Here is a 25,044-nt window from a genome sequence, read left to right on the forward strand (position 1 = left end):
TGAGCTCGCATGCATTGCCATTATACATCACAGGCCATCGCCAGCGCACAGCTGTGTCAAAAAGCCTGCCTTCCCCTCCACCATAACTCATAGTTACCTCCTGTAACCAAATTATTCGCCAGCCCCCACCTCAGCCAACTTCTGGTCTCGTAGACACTGAGGAATGAGCTCCAGCAATGTGAGAAGAGACACACTGAGGTCTGTTCTGGCCAACATCAATCAATGTTATTACTGTTCATCAAAGGTATCACACAAATATAGGCTGTTAATACAGTACTGTAGATGATCTCTGTTGCTTCAAATCAAAAAAGAGATGATGAAGTGCTGAAAGTTGAAAGAGATGAGCAAAAATATCCAGAGTCTGCGGAAACACCAGTACATCATTTCATGGAAAGACACATTTGAGTTACATCACCCCATCTGCAAAATTATTATTTGCTCTTACCAATGTCACATTTGACCAGAAGTCATTCTCGCCATTGCTGACATCATCCACCTTGCAAATATATTAAATCACTCACTCTTCAAATGTGACCACTCAAACTGAAAGCAACAACCACCACGGTCAAAATGTTCTTTTTCCATGCCATGTTTCTCTTTTTGGGCAAAAACACTTTTAATATCTTATCATTACGATGGGGCCGTGCACATTTAGCTGGCAGATCATATCAGCAGCTATGACTAACAACAGCTTGCGAATCAATTTGGACGATGACTGATACACTCTGCGGTAATATGGGAGTTGAATCGATGGTGTGGAGTTGGAAGGACGCTATCATCATCTGATTTTTTCCTGATCAGCCCCGCTCTGTGAGCACTGTCATCTCGGAGGATCAAGTTTGGTCCCAGACTGTCGAGATAAGGGAAAGCCACTTGTTGCAGAAATTCATCTCGACATCTCTCTGCTTTGAGATTGCCTCGAATGATGACACGCCTTGTTCTAGTAAGGCAGATGCCATCCACACCATCACACGACTGCCTCCATGAAAAGATGCCTCTGAAGCAATAGGCATTTCGATCTCTGTATCTTTGCCACATTTTGACTATACTATCCAACTACTGTATGCACCATCTGGACCAGGGGTGCCCAGTACATCTGGATCTTGATCAACCAGTAGACCACGGACTGGTCCCAAGTCGATCTCGATGGGTGTTATGGGAAATGAAAAAAAAAAAAGATTTATGTGTCTGTGTGCATGTTATTAATATATATGTTTGTATTAGTGCACACTGCACCCTAAGCATCCTATTAGTTTCACTTTCACAAAAAAAGCTGCATCACCGGAAGTTGCCAGCGGTCAGCAGTCTGCAATTGCAGCTTGCAATGATGTTGCACTACATCGGTATTATTATTCTCATTCAGAGTTTGTTTCATTTACAATTCACAGAGGGCACTGGCAAGGAATGGGAATCTGGAGGACCAAGAAAAGCATTTTAAAACGGTACACGCGAGTTACGATAGTTTCTGCGCTTAACATGCTGCAAATGTGCATCCCAAGCCTCCGCGCCTGGTCTCTACTAACGTAGGCAGTAATTTCCTTTTCACAAACTCACAAACTATTGTATCCATTTGATTTTTCAGTTTCGTTCATATTCGGGGCTGGTATGGCTGTTGCTTATCATGGCACGCGTGTGTGCATGTATGAATGTGTGCACATGCGGTAACGGGTTGATCGCGGGAGGTTGGTTCCTTGAAAAGTATGTCTTCGGTCAAAAATGGTTGGGCACCCCTGATCGGGACTCATGGCTGAACATGATGCTCCTCCACATGTTCAGGTAGCAAAAGCTCAAATAAAGAGTCAATGATAACAGAAAAGAAAAAAATGTTTTCTATCGGCAGAGAAAATATGGAACATTTTTCATCGGCACATCCCAGACACTCAGCTCTGCTGCTCATCCCACAAATGTATCTTCCTTACAAATGTGGCACCTTTTAAAAGGGAGTGAAATAGGATTTTCAGTGCTAGAATTACATACTGCCAAGAAGCCTTGTTACAATGAAGACATAATCTACCAAAGAGAAATGTCCTTGTTTTTTTTTTTACTATGTTTACTAGTGTTTGGATGGGGTTTATTGTTGTTGTTGTTTTTTTCGTTTGGGTTTTTTTTTGCCAATGACATTGTGCGTTTATGTTTTGTTAAGAGGAAGACATACACAATGCATACAGATATTCCCCCACCCATCTAGTGTGTAAAATGAACAAAAGGGATGAAGAGAGAAAAGAGGAGGTAGATGTTGCCTTCATGTTGTCAAACAGCAGAAAAAAATAGACAGGGGGTTCCATCAGATCACATCAAACTCACACCCACCCTGTGATAAGAGGAGAAGAAACCAAAGCATGAACAAGACAGTCTTTATTGTCGCCCTACGGATTATCATGGAGAATGGCTGCTCTTATGTTATGAATGTTATATTCCTCAATTAGTATTTCCTCTCCAGTGTGTCTCATTTCAATTGTGTCTCTCATTCCGCATCGCTCACATTGGCCACTCTCCTCTCACTGTGCTGCCACTCTGCTGATTGGGCCGCACCGGGGCCTCATGTACCGCATCCCTGCGTGGGTGGGAGCCAATAGAATACCGCCTAGGTGCTGGGAGGAGCGGAGATGTAGTTGGAGATGGCCAGGCAATGGATTAAAGATGAACCGTGTGGAGCAACATGACAATAAGTCTCCGCTCTCAAGTGTGTCTGTCATGGGATTTCTGTCCAAATGTTTTACGTTTTTCAAGCAAATTTAGTGAAAATATGCCCCCCCCCCCCAAAAAAACTTGCAAATTATGTCAGTTTTCATTGACTTTGAAGTCAAGATCGCGCCCGAGTAGGCAGCCTTCAGCAAGTGCTCTCTTGAGCCTTGCTTTTTTTTTGTTTTTGTGTTTGTTTTGTCACTTTGTGTTTGTTGTTACGTCGTGCGGACCTGATGTGGACTTTTTTCAGCATTTTTTGGCCGCGACATTCATCAAGGAGGAGACTCAGTGATTGGTGGTTGCGCTTTCTCGGCAGCATCGGTATACCAGCACTGTTTTTGACGGGGAGGAATGTCGGCGCCATGGCCCGGTAGTCCAGTGGTTAGCACGTCGGCTTCACAGTGCAGAGGTACCGGGTTCGATTCCAGCTCCGGCCTCCCTGTGTGGAGTTTGCATGTTCTCCCCGGGCCTGCGTGGGTTTTCTCCGGGTGCTCCGGTTTCCTCCCACATTCCAAAAACATGCCTGGCAGGCTGATTGAACACTCTAAATTGTCCCTAGGTGTGAGTGTGAGTGTGAATGGTTGTTCGTTTCTGTGTGCCCTGCGATTGGCTGCCAACCGATTCAGGGTGTCCCCCGCCTACTGCCCGAAGACAGCTGGGATAGGCTACAGCACCCCCCGCGACCCTAGTGAGGATCAAGCGGCTCGGAAGATGAATGAATGAATGAATGTCGGCGCCATTTGACTGTCGTTGCTGGACAGTCCCGGGGCGCTTGTGTCTTGTGCCTGTAATGGGCAGCATTTTTCACAGCCCCGCTTTGTTCAGCGGAGAGATCAGTGCTGTTGAACGGTCTGCGGCTGGATGGATGTAAGGCTTGAGAAGCCGACGATGAGAAGAAAGGAGCGTTAGCGCGGAGCGACGATGCGGATTTGGAACTGGGAGTCGCGGCTTGGAGTTTGAAGCGGATTACGTGGGACAGGAGAAGTGAACTAATCTCTTTTCGTCAATGGACGCTACAGCTTCGTGTTTGCTTTCAAAACTTAGCTTGTAGCAGACGTGTGCACATTTTCAGCATGACTTCTCTGATCCACTGGTGAAAGGACACTTTGATCCTCTCCTCTTTCATCTAAAACTGCTACAGACAACAAAGTGCATGCAGAAAGGTGGTGAAGATTGCACGACTGTCCGTGTCCTATGTGTTGTGTTGTGTTATTTTTGTTATTTTGACTTCAAAATGGTGCCGCAAGAGTGGCTGCCTTTCCAGCAGCTCCTATATGTTGTTGTTCTACATCTTCCTTTCATAACTTTGCTGCTGTGAATTGGGAATTTCTCCATTGCGAGACTAATAAAAGTGTTCTTATCTTATCTTATCTTATCTTATCTTATCTTATCTTATCTTATCTGTTATTATTTAACTGCCACAGCTATGAGATGACAACATATCAGCCACAGGACACCGAATGTCAACAAAAGGGACCATGGATAGATCGCTGCTCGAGCTTTTGTGGTTTTGAAAGAACATTACATTTGTGTCAGCATTGACCCACATGCCGAGCCGTCATGACAGCAAGACAGATTCCGTTCAAGCCGTTCATCGTCTTTTTGGAAAGGTAGTTGTGTTGTTGCGGTAATGGTCGCTTCTTTTACTAATTCCAGAAATTCCGTTTCAAACATACCTGATCGTACGCCGCGATGTTTTGTAACTAAATGATGTACGTGTACGTGAAACATAATATCCGATCCTGTCTCTATGTTCATTCGCATAAAGCTGTTTCCATGCTCATTTTCCTTTTATTGACACGCAGAAAAATCCAACCTCTCTAAGCATTAAAAAAAAAAAATTATGCGAATATTAGGCCTTTTTTTTCCCTCGAATTTATACCATATCCATTCAGGTTAACTTTGGCAAATTTGGAAAATTGTAAAACAATTATGTGGATGGAAACCCACCTTGTGTCTGAATGTCAGTGTGTGTGGAAAGAAAAAAAAACCCACAAGATTAGAATTTCTTTTGCTGTGCCATTTTGAAAGCGGGACCTCCACCCTGGATAGTCGCTTAAACAAACACAACACAGATGCAAAAGTTGACAGCAAGCAGCTTCTTACAAACAAATGACAAAATGCTTTATTGATCCATGATGGATCGACTTCCTCTCTTGAGAAGATCAGAGGTCAGGGTCCACAACAAAACAGCTGCATGGAGCTGTTCAAGGACACGACAGGTGACGTTAATGAGGCTAACATTATGCTGCTGCTGCCTGACGTGGCCTGTTCCTGATTCACAACCAGCACAGCTCAGAAGCTATCGTTAAAGATACTCCGGCATTTGCAGATAGAAAATTATCATTCACCTATTTTGTACACTGCTTGTCCTCACTAGGGTCACGGGCGAACTGCTGACTGAGGGTAAAAAAGAGGGGCCTACACTGGACATGTTGGCAGCCAGTCACAGTAAAAGTAGAGACTTGTCATAAATTATTTTGAAAAGAGTGTTTGTTAGTTTATATTAGTTTTTAGTTTTGTTTGTATTAGTTTTAGTATTAGTTTAAGTTTAGTTATAGAGAGAGAGAGAGAGAGAGAGAGAGATCTATATCTAGATAGATAGATACATAGATAAGATTAAGATATCCTTTATTTGTCCCACACTGGGGAAATTTACAGCCTCCAGCAGCAAGAATGTGGGTAGAAAGAAGAAAAAAACCAAACAAACACCGTTCAATTAAGTGCAATATAAATACAAAATGGATAAATCGCAGTGCTATTTACAATTGTTTTTCACATCACACACATCACATAATTTTATTATTATTATTATTTTATTTTTATTTTATTTTTTTATTCAGCAGCCTGACAGCAGTCGGTAGGAACAGTCTCTGGCTGAAGGATGCATGGAGAGGGTGGGAGGGACTGTCCATCATAGCTTTTAGCTTAGTTAGCATCCTTCTGTTGCCCACTTCCTCCAGAGTGTCAAGGGAGCAGCCCAGGACAGAACTGGCCTTCCTGACCAGTCGCTCCAGTCCAGCAGACAATGCCATAATGGATGGATGGATGGATGGATGGATGGATGGATGGATGGATGGATGGATGGATGGATGGATGGATGGATGGATGGATGGATGGATGGATGGATGGATGGATGGATGGATGGATGGATGGATGGATAGATAGATAGATAGATAGATAGATAGATAGATAGATAGATAGATAGATAGATAGATAGATAGATAGATAGATAGATAGATAGATAGATAGATAGATAGATAGATAGATAGATAGATAGATAGATAGATAGATAGATAGATAGATAGATATTATTTGCTTTTATGTGGAATGCAATATTCTAAAAAGTCACTCAATATTGTGTAATAAATTAAGGTAAATTACAAATCCCAAATGACTGTTCGACCTTTGTTCTGTGTGCCCACATCGTCATAACCCCAAAAGTTCATGAATGAAATGACTTTAAAAAGTCAAAGATGAAGGGCATTTTTGCTGCAATTACGGTGGGTTTTAAAAATGTAAAATGTAGTTCTGATTAGATGTCTTTTCTAAAACAGTTTTTTAAAGAGTTTTATTTCGTTCTGTTGATGATTTTTTTCAATTGCAATTTAAGATATTTCATCAGTTAACTATGATAATAGTCATGCAGCCTCTCTTACTTCAAGATGCAATAAACACGCCACAATCTATTCCACACAATTGATGGAATTCAGATTTATCAATCATTCTGCCCTCCCTTAATGTACATGATAGACAAGTTGCCATTACAACAGATTAGATAATACTAAAACTTCCTTGCAAGATACTGGCAGATCAGTCACCGTCATCAAAGCACAAGTGATGTATTTCTTTGTTTCTGCTGCTTCACTCCAACCCCCACAGTCAGTTATTACAATGCATTATATAATACATTACATATTCTGGTTCCATGTGTGCTGGCATGGAAAAAAAACTGATTAGACTAGAAGAGGATTTTTTTACATTTTCTCTCTTGCAGGCAAAACAAAAGGAAGCAGTCTGAGTAACAAGGAGGATGTGAGGTTCTGTTAGTAGGCGCAATTTTGAACTGTGCTCGTCTTCAGGCCCTCCACTCCATTAAGGAACATGCAGGCGCAACATTGAGGCAAATCAACACATAACTCATGACATCGGACTTGGCGCTCCTGTTTACTAAGTGCAACGGGTTCAAGCATGCACTTATGTTGTAAAAGTCATTGGCTGACATGAAATATCCATGATCAATCCGATAGGTGCCCAAGCTTCACAGAGCCACCAAGTGACCGACCCGAGCTCAGAGAAGACCATGAAAAGAGAAATGCTAAAATAGTTGTATTTCAGTAATAACCATCCCTTGTCCACTTTATGATGCTTCGGTTTTTCTTGTAAGGTGTGTGTTGTGCATGACCCTCCTTCTGGATTAACAAACATTTTCACTCAACGGTGTTTTATTTCTGATTGTGAAAACATTGTAATAAGTGAAAGCTCCAGCAATATGATGTCTGCAAGGTTTAGTGGTCTCAGAAGGGAGTTGGCAGGATTTATATGACTGGGGGTATGTTGGCAAGATTCTGCAGCTCCAGGCGCTATTAGTAAGAGAAATGCTGATGCTGGCGAGCATCGATCAGCTATTGCATGGCCCCGCGGCCTGAGGGACTGACTGACAGGCTGGCTGATTGACTCACTGGAACATCGGTGTCTGTGGGAAAGACTACGGGGCTGTACCTGGGCCATGTTCCAATCTTGTCTAAATCTTGAATGAGGTCCTTTTGCAAATTTCCCCAGTTGCAAAATTCCCCAGTGTGGATCAAATACTATAAAGGTTATCTTATCTTATCTTTTCTTTAAGCATCATACTCAAATGACAAATGACGTATTCCCCGATAATCATTGGGATTCTGCTGATTTATTTTCTCAAGTAAAACCTGTTATTTCCACCACTCAAACAATGTGAGCCATCATTTTATCAATGACAGAGCACCAGAGGAAAGGGAGGTGAGGGGGCTGGTTAAGTGCACTGAGTGAACGGCAATAATCACAGCTCTGGTAAAAGCACTCCTTCGCTCTATTCAGCGCTCCTCGGAATGGGTCGCTACCCCCACCCCCCACCCCCTCTTCCTGTGTTTCGGTCTGTCTGATAATAGCTCTAGATTGAATAATTGTCTGTTTGAGCGAGCTACGCTGCAGGGTGGAACCTGCAATCAGATACCGAGAACACTAATCGCTCTCTCAGTCGTGCCTCTCCAAACCGGGCTCTCCCTTCAGCACCGCGCAGCCTGCAGGTACTCTTCTACCCTGGCCCCACCACTCCGTTTCCATACACCAGCGACTTTACACATCTAGGAGGTCTAGGGTCAATAACATCTGTGCGCTGGGCTGTAATTGATGTCATCATTTCAATTTGAGCTGATTACAATTGAGAGCTGCTTATCGTGTGACCCGGGGTGGAATAACACGCTGCGGTGCCCAGCGAGCTGCCGCGCGTGACAGAGCTTAACTGCTGGGCCTGGTGGATGGATGGATGGAGGGAGGGATGTATGGCTTGGCTCAGCGAAGGGATATCTTGTCTATTGACACCTAATGCTGCAGTAATGACTGAGTGTATTTGCGGGCCATGGCTGTTATAAGAGTCTGCGCCACTGTCGTTTCATGTATTCTTGTCACCACAATCACACACGATTAAACCCTCTGCAATGGCAGTAGGGCAGTGTGTGCACGTTCACGATAATAACAGGCACAAAAAAGTGAACAGCATTCCATTGAAAGTAGCGAGGCATTGTGTCATTTTTCCCACATGTATAGTGTTGGCCTGAGCACTATACTGTATATTAGTGTTATTCTATATACTCACTAGTGTCATTACTACTGTACTGTCAATATACATGTTGTTGCTCTAACACACTATTCAACACGTGAGTAAATGTTACTTGAACTATGTGGATTCATATAGACACTTGTTAAAAGCAACACACTATGGTATTGAATTAACACAGTCAGATTTGCTGGGGCACTCTTCAGACTTCTCCTATTGGGCAGACGTGCAACAGGAGCATCACAGCCAGGACAACAAGACCAAATAATCAGCTTCTGGCTGTACTGTACACCACCAGAGTCCTGAAAATACAATGTCTGGCATCAGTCTGTCAAGCACGCTGTGCACTATTTTTTTATTCTTTTGCAATTGCACTCATACAGCATTTACAAATGAAGTTCTCCCACGCTTCTCATGTAGACCACATGAAACACGAGCGACATTACCCATGTCTCTTGTTGAGCATCATGTCCGGCATGGGACAGCAAGTGAAACTGCTGACATGTTGGCCTAAGTACGTTAAACCCGTAGCTTTTCCCCAAAGGCCTGTGACTGAAGAGCTTGTGCAAAAACAAAAAAATGTTTTGAGCTGATATAAGGACAAGTCCCACCTAGTGCCATCCGAATGAGTTTGATAAAAGAGAATGACGAATAACAATATGCCGTAACACACGGTGCAAAAAAGGCGGCAAAATGGAAATACAAATCTATAAATGTATGCTGGAATGAATAAAAATATAAATAATGAAATAAACTGTATAGAAAGTCAATTGAAATGATGTAATAAATATACAAAAATAAATGTACACATGTACTTATCTGTGGCACTCTTGGTCCTCCACATCTATCTATCTGTTGGTTCCGTCTGCCTGAACCAGACTCGCCTGGAGCATAAAATGGACACAAAATAACCTCGGATTTTTCAAAGGCTTTGCACAGTAGAGTGGTCGTCAAGTGTGAACCCTTGTTAAAAGCGTGTACCACCTACATGCATCAGTCCAGAGAAAACATACAAAAGACTTAAATGTCAATATTTTTCCGTTCCTTCATGATGATTTTCTTCCAACGGGCACCCACCACCAGTCCTGCCTTCCTGCTGTGGATTAATAAAGACCCCCTCACCCAGCAATGTTTCAGGGAGCAAAGTGAGCCTCAAAGGTTACCTCGCAGAGAACAGGTCAACGTGTTGGAGCGAGACCCCGGAACCTTAACTGTTCCCAAAATGCTGCAGAGCAGGGTGCACGTTTCATACACGGAGCTGCCAAAAGGCATGCTACATTTTGGCTCTGTCATGATTCTGTGTTGTTTGGATTACATTTGTTAATGTTTCATGTTTCATGTTCTATTTCGTCGTGTGATTTTGTCGTTGCTAGGTTGTTTTGGGTTTTTTTGGGGGGTCTTTTTTCATTGTTTGTTTTCCATATCATCCTGGTCCTTTGTGTTAACCAATCGGTGCCCTTCTACTCTTTGTGTCTCGTCCAGGTGTTCCTTGTTTTCTTGCCAGTTTGCTTGTATTGAGTTGCATGATTCTTTTCAGTCTTTGTTGGGTGATTGCTTCTTTTGGTGTTCCTGTCAGTTCTTGTGTGTGAATCCATTACTATTTTTGGTTCGCAGCGTTGTGTCTAGTCCTTTGGAGTCCTATTCATTTGTGATTTAATATTCCATACGCCTTGTTTACCTTTTTGTTTTATTTTTGGAAAATAAATATATTTTTGTTTTGATTTCATCATGCCTTGCTTCCCTGCATTTGGTTCATTCTTTTTGCCACTCCCGCCACAACTCGCCAGGTGTGACACGCCTGACCAATTCATCATGTAATTGATCTTTTAAAATCAGCCACTTTTTTGCCCATTTTCTATAAATCATCCCGCCCCCCCATTCCCAAAATTGGAGAAAAAAATCTTGTCATCGTCAAACGTTTTGGCTATAATTCATACATTTGTTTAAAGTGGCAATTGTGAATGGGACAAGCCAGCTGCAAAAGCGTCAGCTAGATGAAACTTTATACTACTGAAAGCCATCTTGTAAAGATGTTTTTCCCCATCCGACCAAACTAAAGCATACATCTCTAAGTGAATACCACCAGATTCTTGCACTTCTTTGTCAACTAAAGCTCAAATGTTAACTCAACGGACAGCAAGCAATGACTTTAACCCTCAGTGCCACTCTGGATTTGCATCAGGAGCAGTGCTACAGCTAAAAACAGACAAAGGCTGCTCAAGAATAGAACATCTCTCGCCATGTGTCTTGAAAACAGCAGAATTTGTGGGTGCTGGGGGGGAAACGGTGGCTTGATTCCTCCCTCCACTGTCATTTTTTGTGGGGGGTGCGGAAGGGGGCAATTGTTTACGATGATACTAATGCAGCGTGTTATACCGGAGACAAATTCCTTGTGTGTTCTACATACTTGGCCATTAAAGATGATTCTGATTCTAATTCTGAATAGCATCATTCAGAGAGTGCTGCTACTTAGCAAGTAAAAATAACTTCTTTTTGACCTACAGTATATCTGACATTTATCTAGTAATACTAGGATCACTGTGTGTGTGTGTGTGTGTGTGTGTGTGTGTGTGTGTGCGCGTGCGTGCGTGCGTGCGTGTGTGTGTGAGTGTGTGTGTCTCAGGTAATCACGCCTCACCTCTTTTCTGCTTTTGATCATGTGAGGTTTGGAAGCTGAGCCCTTAGGCACCGTGACGTTGTTTTCAGTCGATAGCAAGTGGCAAAACGACCACCCACTGAGACCCAATGAGATTGATAAAAACGGATGGATCTTGCTGCCGTAAAGGCAATATTAATGAGACTTGACTTCGCCTTTAAAGTGTCCAAACACCAACAGACAAATGCTATTTGTTAGCCTGCCTGTGGTGTGTTGTTAACATGTGTTAAAGGCAAAGTCGTGTGTTCATTTTCACCTGCAACATGTAATTCTCTTTGTTTTATATTTCGTATGACTGTTAAATCCTAACTAGAAGTTGTACTGAGCTTGAACACTCTTTTTTTTTTTTAAGATTAACGCACACTGCCAGTATACTGCACTCAAATTTTTGTTTGCGCGTCAAGGCAAAAAATAAGATCTCTAAATCAAAAATTGGGGTTCTCAAAAAACTTTCAAGTCAGGTCACTTGGATCTCAAGGTATCAATGTCTCTTGTCAAAGTAATTTTGTACTGGTTACTTAGAAATAAGATGTAGATGTTAAGTAGCCTAATTTGAATTACAAGTATTTTTTCAATTAAACACAGTGTGTTAATTTTTATGGGATATCAATGGAAATGGTTTGTAAGCATGGGAGAACACATGAGTCATATGGCAAAATGAAGCTGCTTGAGAAGAAAATTGCATTGACACTGTTCGTACGATCACACATCAGGAGTTGGGTCCCAAGCTCAGGCATGACAGATACCACACTTCAACTAGGATACGAGAATCCCTTTCCACCCAGTTGAACTTCATTTGCAGACTGTTTGCACGCTGCTGAGTGCAACCTATATGACCCGCTATTACCACGTTCACGTTGCTACCCTAGCATTTAGCAGAACCCAGTGATTATCTTACGAGGTGTGGCAACAGTCGCATGAAAAAAATGTGTGCATTTGCACTCAAAGGAAGTAGGTATTTGAGTCTATAAACAATTAGTGATTGCAACATTTACAGTTGGATCAGCATACGTTTGTTTTTCAAGACAATGATTTAAAAAAAACAGTCCCGTGTATTTAGAATGTTTTCAATGTACTAATAACAATCTGATCGATCCACTCTTTTAATGATGCAGCCAATGAAACAAACAAACAAAAATTACTCATTGGCTAAAGTACAATAGCCATAGTAACTGTCAATCGATTCTGCTGTGATAACTTAAAATCGCAGATGCAAACCATAGGTTACAGCCCCGTCTCCTCTTATTAAAGCTTGCATGCAGTACTTTGTTCACACTGAATGGCATTTTCACAGAATGTGTAAATACAACCCCAAAATACTCAGATGATGGCATATTTTTTGCACAGGTGCAATGCGCATCGCTCTACCGGTTGGTGCCATAGATGTCTACAGCAGTTTTTCACAACTCTTACTGAGCTTCCTATTTTACATTACGAAAATCAACGGGCACCTGTAACCACCAAAGAAAAATGTCACAAGAAGCGGAAACAGTATTTGAAATGTAATCTAATTTACTCACAAATTGACTAGGGTGATATCCGGACCTGTATCTTCGAACACGAGACTATTATTCTGTTGTAGGAATGATAAATGGTGGATTCACAGGTCAAATTATGCCATTTTATAATAGAGCATTTACCGTATTTTCCGCCTATAAGACTCGCCTAATAGCATTCAATTTTCTCAAAAGCCGACAGTGCGCCTTAATTCGGTGCGCCTTGTATAGGAATCAATATTCTGATTTCTTGCAAGTAGTATTTTAAAATGTTGTGGAAAGAGCTTTGTTACAGATGCAGCAGTTGTGAAAGCCTTATATAAATAAAGCTGTATTGCTTTGTATTGTATCGCATTCACTTTAGCGTAGCTGCTTCTAGTGGATGCATAACACAACGAAAGCCACTATTTTAGCTTGTATTCTAGGCGCCTTATGTACACGAAGACAGTTTAAAATAGGCCTTTCACTGAAAGTGCGACTTGTAATCTGAAGTGCCTTATAGTGCGGAAAATACGGTAATTGTTCTGCCTGTCACCATACATTTTGAGATTAACATGGAAACGTGACTTGCATTCAATAAAAAGTCATTTTTGGACAACTTAAGTCAAGCTCGATCATATTCTGCAATTCACCTGATGATCTCTCATGGCACACGAAAGTGCCAGGGCAGTGTTTGATTATTCTATGCATCTGACAGAACTGCTATATGTAGTCAATGGAACAATTTACAGTGACCGACGAAAAGCCACTTCGGTTGTCGCTTAGTCCATCATTTTTGTTGTCATTCGTCAGGAAAACCTTCCGTCACTCCTGACGAAATGCCCACCTCTGGTAGTTACTAACTACGCTTGATTTCCCTTACCTGATCTCTCAATACTAGTTATTTTTTCCATGTCCAAAAACCCCTGGGTGTGGTTAAAATGTGGTGTAAAATATTGTTTTACAATACTTCTATTGCTAGGTGTGGTACTCTACTTTGGGCATGGTCTTATTTGCTTAATGGAATAAAGTATTCATTAAGTATGTGTGTGTCTGTGTGTGTGTGTGTGTGCGTGCGTGTGAGTGTGTGTGTCAGAATCTGCATTAAATGTACTGTGGATTGTTTATGAGTATAAAAAAATAAGTGGAAGTCGATGTATTATCATATAGTAAGAGCAGTACCCCAAAGTGCAAGGTTCCCTCTTTGCTGTGGGACACAGGTTAAAATCAATGCAAATGGAATTATAAAAACAAAGAGCACAAACCATATATTCATCCTTCATCTCACCCACAACATCGGATTGACATTGCGGCACACAATTTTAAGAAATCCTGAAACCACACAAAGATATACTCTTTCCATGTGGCTGTGGCATATTTCCTGTTTTCTCTAGCGATTGCTTCCCAAAGCTCTGGATTTGCGCAGAAACCACAATTTAATTTGAAATCCCCACACCAAAGACAAAAGAACATGCGCTCACACCAAACAGCCCATTTCTAATGTTGCACAGTGTTTTGAGTCGTCACAACCAACCCAGAAGCTAACCAGCTGATCATAGCCACACGTCACATACATCTTATTCCTTGCCTGTCCAAAGATTCTCCCTTGTGCCCTTCTGGGCTTCTCATCTGAAATTTGGGGACTTGAACCAACAGGGCAGAAAGACCCAGGGTAGCTGAAGAAGGGGACACAGTTGGTCAAATGGCAGCCATGTGGCTCCACTGGGTTTCAAAAAGAAAGCTCTGCTTGACACAGCTTGCCTGTACTTCTTTGAATGCCCGCAGAGGATGGAAGAAGTAATTAATGGGTGACGACATAAGTTGCTCATAGAAAACTCTGGAGAGTTACTGTAGTTGGGCTTACACTGTGTGGATCGTGCAGCAGCAGCTTTGATTCAAGATTCTTCAAATGACAGCCCCATAATTATACATCCTTATCGTAAAGTAATTCAATATTGTGGTTGGCAGGCACAAGTCTGTCCATTTAAAATCTTCTTTGCAGCTACTTATATGTCATCACACGTTATTCTATTATTGTCTTAAGTGGTGTCAAAGCTTTGAAAAAGCGCTAGCTTGTCAATATGAGATTAGGGCGATGACAGCCCAACAATTGCCGAACTATGCTACAAACGTGCGCCTTGCCAAAGCAGGGCAGCCAACCGCTTGACAAGCTCATCCGTTATCCCAATCGGATCACACATTGACAATAGCGTGTCCTCCAAATTGCCTACAGGCCCTGTGATGGCAGGCCAGAGCAAGTAGCGGCAAGAGATGCCGCTGGCGGGTGTCATGCTGAATGGGCATGTCAGGTCTGTGTTGTCGTGGCTCTCTGCCTGCTCCCTCAGATGCTCGCTCACTCCCCGGCGTCCTCGGTCCTAAACGGATCCAGTTGCCTCTGCTCAGCTCTCGTGGTGGGCTGGTCTGGCTGACTAATGAGCAGTTTCCCGCTGAGGGGATCTCCTCCTCACAATCTCATATTGACTCAACACATTACTTGGCATTTAGTATGTACTTTACCAATACTCAACGGCTACAACTACGACTTTAAGAATGACAATATTGTGAAATCAACACCTTTCCGACCGTGTCAATCAAAACTCAGCATCCATCCGTCATATTATCAACATTTTTCATCAGTGCTGCTGGGGAAGGCGCATAGAGGGTGATGCACTTCATAAGCAGCTGCATGCCAAAACTATGGAGTGTGCATACTTAATATAATTCATTGTTCATAATACATTTCACAAGGCATGAATGAAAGATCCACTATTCAACAACAAAAGATTTGAAGCAAACCATGAAATAACCACATTTACTGAGATTCTTTTTTTCAGTACAAAGAGTGCTTTTGCATAAGTTATCGTTCAAATTGCACAAAACTGCTGACCAAAACAAGAAGTCGTGCATTTTTTCAGAAAAAAATGAATAATAAAATCTTATACAAAGTATTATTGAGGCACTATGTTTGTCCTGCATGTCATTCTAAATTGGCAAAATATAAATAGGCAACTCACGTACTATGAGGAAGGATAAAACCCAATGCAACCGCCTAAGCCATGTCTGCCATCTAATGGCGAATGCTGATATTATAACTTAAAACACAGAGGAATTGAGCTATTCATCAGGGATTGGGATCCGACCGGCCCGCAAATAGCAAGAATCCTTGTATAATTGACACCCTTTGAAATACATTGGGGGAAATGGTAATCCCAAAATATACTATGGAAAAATAAAACGCAAATGAATCTTCCATATATATTTTCCAGTTGGGCAGCACGGTGAGCAACTGGTGGTGCGGCCATCCTGTGCAGAGTTTGCATGTTCTCCCCGTGCCTGCGAGGGGTTTCTCCGGGCACTGTGGTTTCCTCCCACAATCGAAAAACCTGCATGGCAGGTTCATGGAATCTAAATCAGGCATGTCCAAAGTCCGGCCCGCGGGCCAAATCCGGCCCGCGGTCGAATTTCATCCGGCCCTCGGCCCCTGTCATAAAATCAGTGCCTTCTGGCCCGCAGGTTGGGCGCAATGGAACACGTGTTGCATTGACTGAGGTCTCGTAGACTGGTGAGTGATGTTTCATAGAGTACTGCTTCCCTCTAGTGGCTAAATGAGTAATAGCATTCACTAAATGAGTAATAGCATTTAGAGACTAGAGGGCATCACTCACGAGTTAACAAGACATCACTCCGTGTTTATATTGACTGATATGTCATATTTCAAATGATCCTTGCAGTTGTGGATATGTGTATTGCTTGTTCATTTCCCTGTTGTTCGAGTCAAAGGTTTTGTGACTATTGAAAAGTCATGGTGATACATTTTATGTTTCAAATCAATCAATTTGCACTCAGGAGACTTCTGTTCAAGAAAAAGTCAAGTTAATAAGCAGTTGCATGTGATATACCTGTTTCAAATGAACCAAAAGAAATTCTTAAGATTGTTGAAATTAAAATAAAAATGGAAATGTGAAACAGACTGGCTTACTAAAATTTGTTGAACAATATTGTTGTTCAATGTAAAGAATGTCAGCCAAGGTCGGCCCCCCGACATTTTACCACATAAAATCTGGCCCCCTTGGCAAAAAGTTTGGACACCCCTGCTCTAAATTGTCCCAAAGTGTGAGTGTGAGCACGGACGGTTGTTCGTCTCTGTGTGCCCTGAGATTGTCTAGCAACCGGTTCAGGGTGTACCCCGCCTACTGCCCGAAGACAGCTGGGATAGGCTCCAGCACGCGTGCGTCACTCGTGAGGATAAAGCGGATTGGAAAATGGATTGATGGATGACATTTTCCAGTTTATAAAAAGGAATATTGAAACAAAATATGCGAATGGTAAACAGGTATTCAGAGGTCCACTGTAGTAGAGGAAACATTTTTATATTTCCCCCACCACCATCACCCCACCTCCTGCTAGTTTTTGGGGTGTAACAGCCTTTATCTTGGCATGTTACCAGGTTTGAAGTGTAGCGGTGTCCTATTTAGCCCCTGTGCATGAACAGATGAAGCCTGCTCAGACAAGAAAAGTCCCGCCTTGAACAATTGAATGCCCTCAGAACACCCCATGTGTTTTACTGTTAGGACTTCATTAAATCACGCTGGAAACGTAAGCTGCATGTGAAGAAATGAAATATGAATTTAGCGGTTTGAACAAATCCCAAGTGATACATTGAAATTTAATATGATTTTTTTCAGACCCTCACACCTAACTTTCATCTCACTGGCCAACCTCCAAAAACCTGCTAGGAGGCAGCTAGAAAAAATAATCCATCCAAGTGACCTGAAAATATTATTAATGAAGCTTAATTGTCGACTGCTGTGATTGGTTGTTTTGCTTTCAGCGAGATCAAGTTTGCAGAGCAACGGAAAACCACCTCGGGAACAGTGACGCGGTGAAGAACAAGTACAGTATTCTGAGCTTTCCATCCCATCCCCAAACACACCATTAAAACAGCAAGGATGCAAGTCACTCACCAAGCCGTCACAGTTGCTGATGGCCACCGTGGCTCCTGGCGTGTCTGTGATGTCCCCCACGTACAAGCAGTCATCTTGCAGCGTCTCAAAGTGCCGTGTGCTATCGTCGTCGTCGCGCCACTCCATCTTGGCTCCGGGTGCCACCAGCCTGGCGTTATGGCGCAGGCGCAGGTGGAACTCCCGGCCAAAGACGGTGACGTTGTAGTAGAGCCTTTCCTGGCGGGCCGCCGGCTCTCGGTCGTCGCCCGCTCCTCTCGGTTCTTCACACTTTTCATTGCCTCCTCCTACCTCCCTCTTCTGGCGCCTACGGGGCTGCCCTCCTAACGTATGGCCTGCCGAGACAGCATGCGACAGGAAGTGGCCCTCTGCATCCACACTCATTGGCCTCACCAGTCCATACTCCCCCAGGACATGCTGCAGGGAGTCTGAGAAAAGGACAGGAGGCGCAGAGGTGAGAGCGTGATTGAGGGAGTCACAATGCACATGGGAAGAATAGATCAATCGTGACAGATGAGGAGACCAAAAACAAAAGGAAAAGGTGCATAAACAGGAGAGTGCGTTGGGAAGGGGGGGGAAAAGAGATGGGACCAAACGAAGGGATTAAAGAAATATCAAGCATGCTGAGGAATGTGTCACATGGTGAGCAATAATAAATAAAGGAAATAAAAGGTGCGGGCCTTACGCACTCATCCACGCACAGACACACCCATGAACCCAGAGGCGAACCCGTGCAGCGAGGCAAGCGACATGTTTGGAAACGGCAGCCTCAGCAGAGCGCGCTGCGCTCCCGACACCTTCTGTGCCCTTCCACCATCAACAAGGATGCCAGTGAGAGATCAAGGTGCTAACTGCGGCTCTCACACTGCTTTCTCACTGTCAGGCTGCTCGAGCTCAGAAAATTTCTTTCGAAAAGGCTCAGGGCTCAAAGACGGGAAACAGAAATAAAGCAAAACCCATCTGTCACATAATTCCCTGATCACACGCTCGTCAACGCGTCATCATTACTATTCATTGTCGCCTCATCACCATGAGAGAGGAACCCGAATAAAATGCACATTTTTTGCAATGAGCAATATTTGTATTCACCACGTGACTGTAACGGCGACATGCAAGTTTTAGGGGATGCCCCGCACGCGCACACACGAAGCACACGCAGGCGGCAGCATCATTTCAAGTGATCCTCAGGTGCCCTTGCTTTGGCTGTCAATCATTTCCATGCGCAATCTTCAAAAAGTTTGCGGGTTGGCAATACTCAAGGCAGCGCACAACAATATGATGTGTACTCCACCGCGTTCGAGAATGATTTGATAATAGTGTAATCAATATACTGACATCCGACTCCAGCCTCCTGTGACAAATCGATAGATGCGAAGCACATAAGAGTTGTTGGGGTTGCCCCGATCCCGGCTAATTCCGGTCATGTAACGATGCTCTCGATGGTCCGTGGACAAACCAACACGCCGCCCGGGGACCTCTGGAAAGTCTCGGCAATTAAGCGCTGCAAGCGGGACACGCAGAAGTTGTTTGCACAAATCGCATGGCACAAATCACACAAGCACGCCCGCGTTGGAGCTTCCGCACTCCACCGGGGGAGTTCCCATGTGTGCACGGAAGAGATGAACCGATAGGACAGACAACAACGTAAACACCGGCCACGTTTCCCTCCCGCGCTGTTGTACGTACCAACGCTACTGGCGACGTAAAGGCCGCTGGTGTGCAGCAGAAAGGCCGGTAGAATGATTAGGACAGTCAATCCAGGAAAGAGACCCATGGCAGCTCCGAACTGCGCAGGTGAGAGAGTGGGACTCCGGGCTCCAGTGTGGTGAAGTTCCCCCGCCTGGCGCGACCAGCCACGCCACGACAGCAACAGCACAGCAGCCCGCAACAAGACTGCCAAGTGAACCGGGAGAGACCGAGCTCTCCTCTCGTCTCTCTCTCTCTCTCTCTCTCTCTCTCTCTCTCTCTCTCTCTCTCTCTCTCTGTCTCTCTCTCTCTCTCTCTCTCCCTCTCTCTCTCTCTCTCTCTCTCTCTCTCACTCTCTCTCACTCTCTTTCCCACTTCCACTCCCACAACTCTCCTCCTCTCTAACACTATCAACTCCTCTTTATCTTGGCGTGCAGGCCCCCACACCCCCACCCTTTACTTCATGAAGTGCTCTCTCACAAGCAGGCAAAATACAGTGGGACAGGTGTGTTAGCCCTAGACAGAAACATTGAGAGAAGACATCTGTTCAAGGGCATCATCAAGAACGAGATCCTTTTCCTTGAGTCAAACTTCGAATGCGTTCTTTAATCGTTGACACCATTTTTTTTTTTTTTTGCCAGTCAACCTCACAAAAAGTGCATGGGCTTTTTGTACACACACACACACACACACACACACACACACACACACACACACACACACACACACACACACACACACACACATATTTTACAAATCTATATAATACATTTGACAGTATGTTGGATTTCCACAAACAGGTGTATTGACTTTAAATGCTCAGTCAAGAAGTTGGGTTTGAGCTTTAGTCGTTTTCCTTGTTAGAAAATATGTAAATCTGAATCAAATACTGGTCATTTAAAAAAAATATGTATTCACCATTTCTTTTCAGTAGAAATGAATGCCCCATTTAATGAAGGATGTATCGGATTTTAGCAGAGGTGTCCAACATGCTGAGGAGACGTTTAAGGTGAAAAATAATAATGAAAACATTTTGTCAAAATATAACTTTGGCAATGATTTTTAGGAGAGTGACAATACATTTCTCTTACATAGGCGCTTCTGTGAGAACATTTTGCGATGGTGAAATTAGCATCAAATATGCATTGACCTGGCAGCACAACAATACTTGTTTTTTTAAAGCTTGTGAACGGAAGCCACACGAAAAAAAAAACAACACACAGAAGGTTCAAGTTTTCAGTAAAATCACAAGTATTTGCACATATTTTAGTCTCCCTTAGCATTGATTCAACTATTATTTTCTTCACACCACATGATGAAATGATATAAACTGCATTTCCCTTTTAGCGTTTTTAACCCAGCTTGACTTTTCGAATGAGAGAACGTCCACCTCACAGTTGCCGGTGGCATTCCTGTGTGGAGTTTGCATGTTCTCCCCGTGCTCACGTGAGTTTTTTCTATGTCCTTTGGCTTCTTGACACATCCCATATTAATTATATTAATTGAAGGTTTGTTTGTCTGTATGTGCTGCACTTGACTGGCGTATCCAGATCTCACCCAACGTCTGCTAGGATCAGATGCAGCTCACCTGCAGCCTTCATGAGAAAAAGTGCAACAGATTATTGATTGATGTATGGGCTGTATCTTCAAGTCGACAATGACATCTTGTCTAAAAATAATAATAAGTTTGCACGATCTAGGACAACATAGGCGTGATGTTGAATAGCTTCAGCTCCCAAGTCATTCTCAAGCTGTCTCAATTTGCATTGCATTAACTTCAAATGACAACTCCAGCTCCATCAGGTCGTTCTGGTCCACCGCTCGCCGCCCACGGAAGAACACCGGACGCTGTGCGGATGCCTCTGTGTTGACACGCGTCCCGAGGTCGGATAGCATCGCGGTCGCTCGCAGCTGCACTGCTGTCAACGTTGGCCTATTGAACATCCGCTCCCTTACGAGCAAGGGCCAGTTCGTCCACGACCTCCTGACAGACCGTGAGTTTGACATTCTGTGTCTGACTGAGACCTGGCAGCAGCCAAATGATTATGGTACTCTTAATGAAGCTACTCCACCGGGCTTTGTTTATCACGCTGTGCCGCGCACGACTGGGAGGGGAGGCGGCCTCGCGATGATTCTGCGCGAGGATTGGAAATTTGCACCTGTAAATGTGCCTGCTTTTTTATCTTTTGAAGCGACAGTTATACAGCTCTCTGGATCAACTCCCACACTGATTGCCACTATTTACCGTCCACCAAAACCAAACAAGAATTTTATCACTGACATTACTACACTCATCACTCATCTGTATACACTATCACCAAATGTGATTCTCTTAGGAGATTTTAATATACACATGGACAATATCAATAACTCACTCACCAAAGACTTTACCTCCTGCCTGGACAGTTTTGGTTTTCAACAGTATGTCAACTTTCCCACACACAGTAAAGGACATATTCTGGACTTGATCTGCTGTATTGGATTATCACCAACAAACTGTAAAACCGATCTCCTCCCATACACAGATCATCTATTGCTTTCATTCAATGTTAACCTGTCATTTTTCAAATCCAACCCACAACGCATTATACATCTCCGTAAAATCAAGGACATTAACCCGGACAATTTAGAATCACTTATCAACAACCTCCCCAGTACCGATTGTCTTTCTACAACAGATGAGTTTTTGACACACTACAATACAAATCTCCATAACATTCTCAATGTCCTGGCCCCACTCAAAACCCGAACTGTCTCCTTCAACCAAACAGCACCCTGGTTTACCCCTACCCTCAGACAACTTAAATCAAAAGGCCGTCAACTTGAAAGATTATATAGAAAAACTGGACTCGCCATTCATAAAGAAATGTACACTACCCACTTTCTCCATTACAAGGACTCAATATCCAAAGCCAAATCAACCTTCTACTCTGGATTAATCAGTTCCAATGAAGGCAACCCCAGATCACTCTTTTCACTCATTTCTAAACTCACTAAACCTGCTGACACTCTTCCCTCACATCTCTATTCCACCGATTTTTGTAATGCTCTGGCCTCATTTTTTACATCCAAAATCCAACTTATCCACCAGCAACTCACCCCTTCAGCTGCTCCTAACCCTACTTCTCCATTCTCCCCGGTTACTACCCACCTACTCTCTGCATTTACATCCCCATCTGTCCACCAAGACTCCATCTTAATCCAGAAGTCCAAATCCTCTACTTGTCAACTTGACCCTCTCCCTACTGTTTTAGTCAAAGCTTCTATCCCGGCCCTCTCCCCTCTCATCACTAACATTATTCAAACTTCCCTCTCTACTGGCATTGTACCATCTCATCTCAAAACTGCTGCTGTCACTCCCATACTGAAGAAACCTGGCTCTGATCCCTGCGACTTGAACAACTTTCGTCCCATATCAAACCTTCCGTTCATCTCCAAACTTCTAGAGAAAACAGTAGCTGCTCAACTTCACACCCATCTTTCCTCCAATAAGCTCTACGAACAATTTCAATCTGGCTTCCGTCCCCTCCATAGTACCGAAACTGCCCTCCTCAAAATATGCAATGACCTTCTTCTCTCTGCTGACTCCGGTTCACTCGCCATCCTCCTCCTGCTTGACCTCAGTGCAGCCTTTGACACCATCTCTCACTCCATCCTCCTCGACAGACTCTCCTCCATTGGCATCACAGCATCCCCCTCTCCTGGTTCCGCTCCTATCTTTCTGACCGCACCCAGTTTATCCAGCTCAAACGTTTTAGATCTCACCCCTTTCCCCTCACTTCAGGTGTTCCTCAGGGTTCTGTCCTTGGCCCATTGCTATTTCTAATCTATCTTCTTCCCCTTGGTAATATCTTCAGGAAACACCACATTCATTTTCATTGCTACGCGGATGACACCCAGCTCTACATCTCTACCAAACCTAATACCATACTTCCACCATCCTCCCTAACCAACTGCCTGCAGGAATTAAAATCTTGGTTCACCTCAAATTTCCTCAAACTGAATAGCAATAAAACTGAATTCCTCCTTATAGGCACTAAATCCAATCTAAACAAAATAAACAACTTCTCCATTCCCTTCGAAAGCTCTTCCATCCCCCCCTCCCCTCAGAGTCTGGGTGTCATCCTTGATAGCACCCTCTCCTTCACCTCACATATCAACCACATCACTCGTTCTGCATATTATCATCTTCGAAACATCCACCGGCTCCGCTCTTCTCTCACTCCTCAGTCCACTGCTATACTTGTACACACCCTCGTCACCTCGCGACTCGATTACTGTAATTCCCTTCTGTTTGGTCTCCCTCAAAAAACCCTCCATAAGCTTCAGCTGGTCCAAAATTCAGCCGCCCGCATTATCACACTCACGCCATACATAAACCATATTACACCTGTCCTTCAACATCTCCACTGGCTCCCCATTCTACACCGCATTCAATATAAAATCCTGCTCCTCACATTCAAATCCATTCATGACCTAGCCCCTCCATACCTATCTGACCTCATCCATATTCCTACGCCTGTCCGCTCTCTTCGTTCCTCCTCCTCTGTCCTCCTCTCTGTCCCCCCTGCTCGCCTCGTCACCATGGGAAATAGAGCCTTCAGTCGCTCTGCTCCCCAGCTATGGAACTCACTCCCCGCTGACCTTCGTAATACAGCCTCATTAACACATTTTAAATCCCGCCTCAAAACACATCTGTTTCGACAAGCCTATTCACTCAGACCATAAAGCCATTATTTTTATTTATTTATTTTTGTTGTACTTTTTCTTATCTTATTTGATGTAGTTTTTAACATTGTACTCGTGATTTTAACTGCTTGTTGAAAGGTGTCCTTGAGTTTCTAGAAAGGCGCCCACAAATAAAATGTATTATTATTATTATTATTATTAAATTATTTCATTATTTTTAGCCCTTGGTTTGTATTTTCACTTTTGTACTGTGATTTCGAGACATAAATGCAGAGCTGCTAACGACCAGCGCTGATCTCAATTTAGCTTTCAAAATGAATAGGCCATTTCACCAGATCCATTCCATTATTGTGGTAGAGCGGTACGTGTGTCCCAATGATCCGAGGCGCTAAGTTCTCTTGGGCTTGATGCCCATAGCAGGCCCATGTCACTCATGCAATTCAATTTTCCCTTCACTGAGTAGTCAATTTTGACACACACCCACACACAAAACTTCATCTCTTCCTGATGCCCATCCCAGTAAGGATTTGGAAATCATAGCTCGGACAACCTTTGTGTCACGTTGTGCCCGAAGCAATAGAGTAATCGCTTTGTGCGCAACAAACTGGAGATAAGTGGATCACCGAAATAGCAGACACAGAAAGGAACTTTGTCACAAAAATGATATTTATTACAACACAAAATCCCCATCTAAACGGACAACAGAAAAGGCTGGTCAAAAAGAGAACCAGGAAATAATTGTAACGAGGCAACAGAAAACACTTGCGGAAAAAAACGGCAAGGAGACAGTTTAGGCAAAATACTATGATCACTCACGAGAGAATATCTAGGAACGCAACGATTGTCAATAGTCTTTAAGGCAATGTTTTAACCGAGAAGGAATAGGCAATAGCAATGGCACGGCGTGGAATACTCCGGCAGTGAGTCGACTGCTGGAGCGCCTAAATATAGCAGGTGCAATCGCCTACAAATGGGTGGCAGATGTGCAGGCGGCAAGCAAGAACGCCTGCCCCCTGCTGTCAAATACGGAACGTGACACTTTGTTAGTTGCCTCATTCATTCATTCATTCATCTTCCGAGCCG

At 43.4% G+C, this 25,044-nt stretch overlaps 1 protein-coding gene across 2 annotated transcripts in view; it reads right to left on the reverse strand.

Annotated features, from left to right (window-relative positions):
- Positions 1-19,533, reverse strand: part of LOC127610135 (A disintegrin and metalloproteinase with thrombospondin motifs 2-like) — a 160,574-nt gene extending 141,041 nt beyond the window's left edge. The window contains exons 1-2 of one of the 2 annotated variants that reach the window (XM_052079909.1): positions 19,273-19,533; positions 17,590-18,014 (exon numbers count right to left, since the gene is read on the reverse strand). In XM_052079909.1, the coding sequence (XP_051935869.1) occupies positions 17,590-18,014; positions 19,273-19,360 (513 nt within the window). In that variant the 5' untranslated portion in view covers positions 19,361-19,533. The remainder of the gene's footprint in view (positions 1-17,589; positions 18,015-19,272) is intronic. The other variant, XM_052079916.1, reaches the window with a different exon arrangement.
- Between the last annotated feature and the right edge of the window lie 5,511 nt (positions 19,534-25,044).

Source organism: Hippocampus zosterae, chromosome 1 (genome assembly GCF_025434085.1).
Source record: "Hippocampus zosterae strain Florida chromosome 1, ASM2543408v3, whole genome shotgun sequence".
Lineage (NCBI taxonomy): Eukaryota > Metazoa > Chordata > Actinopteri > Syngnathiformes > Syngnathidae > Hippocampus > Hippocampus zosterae.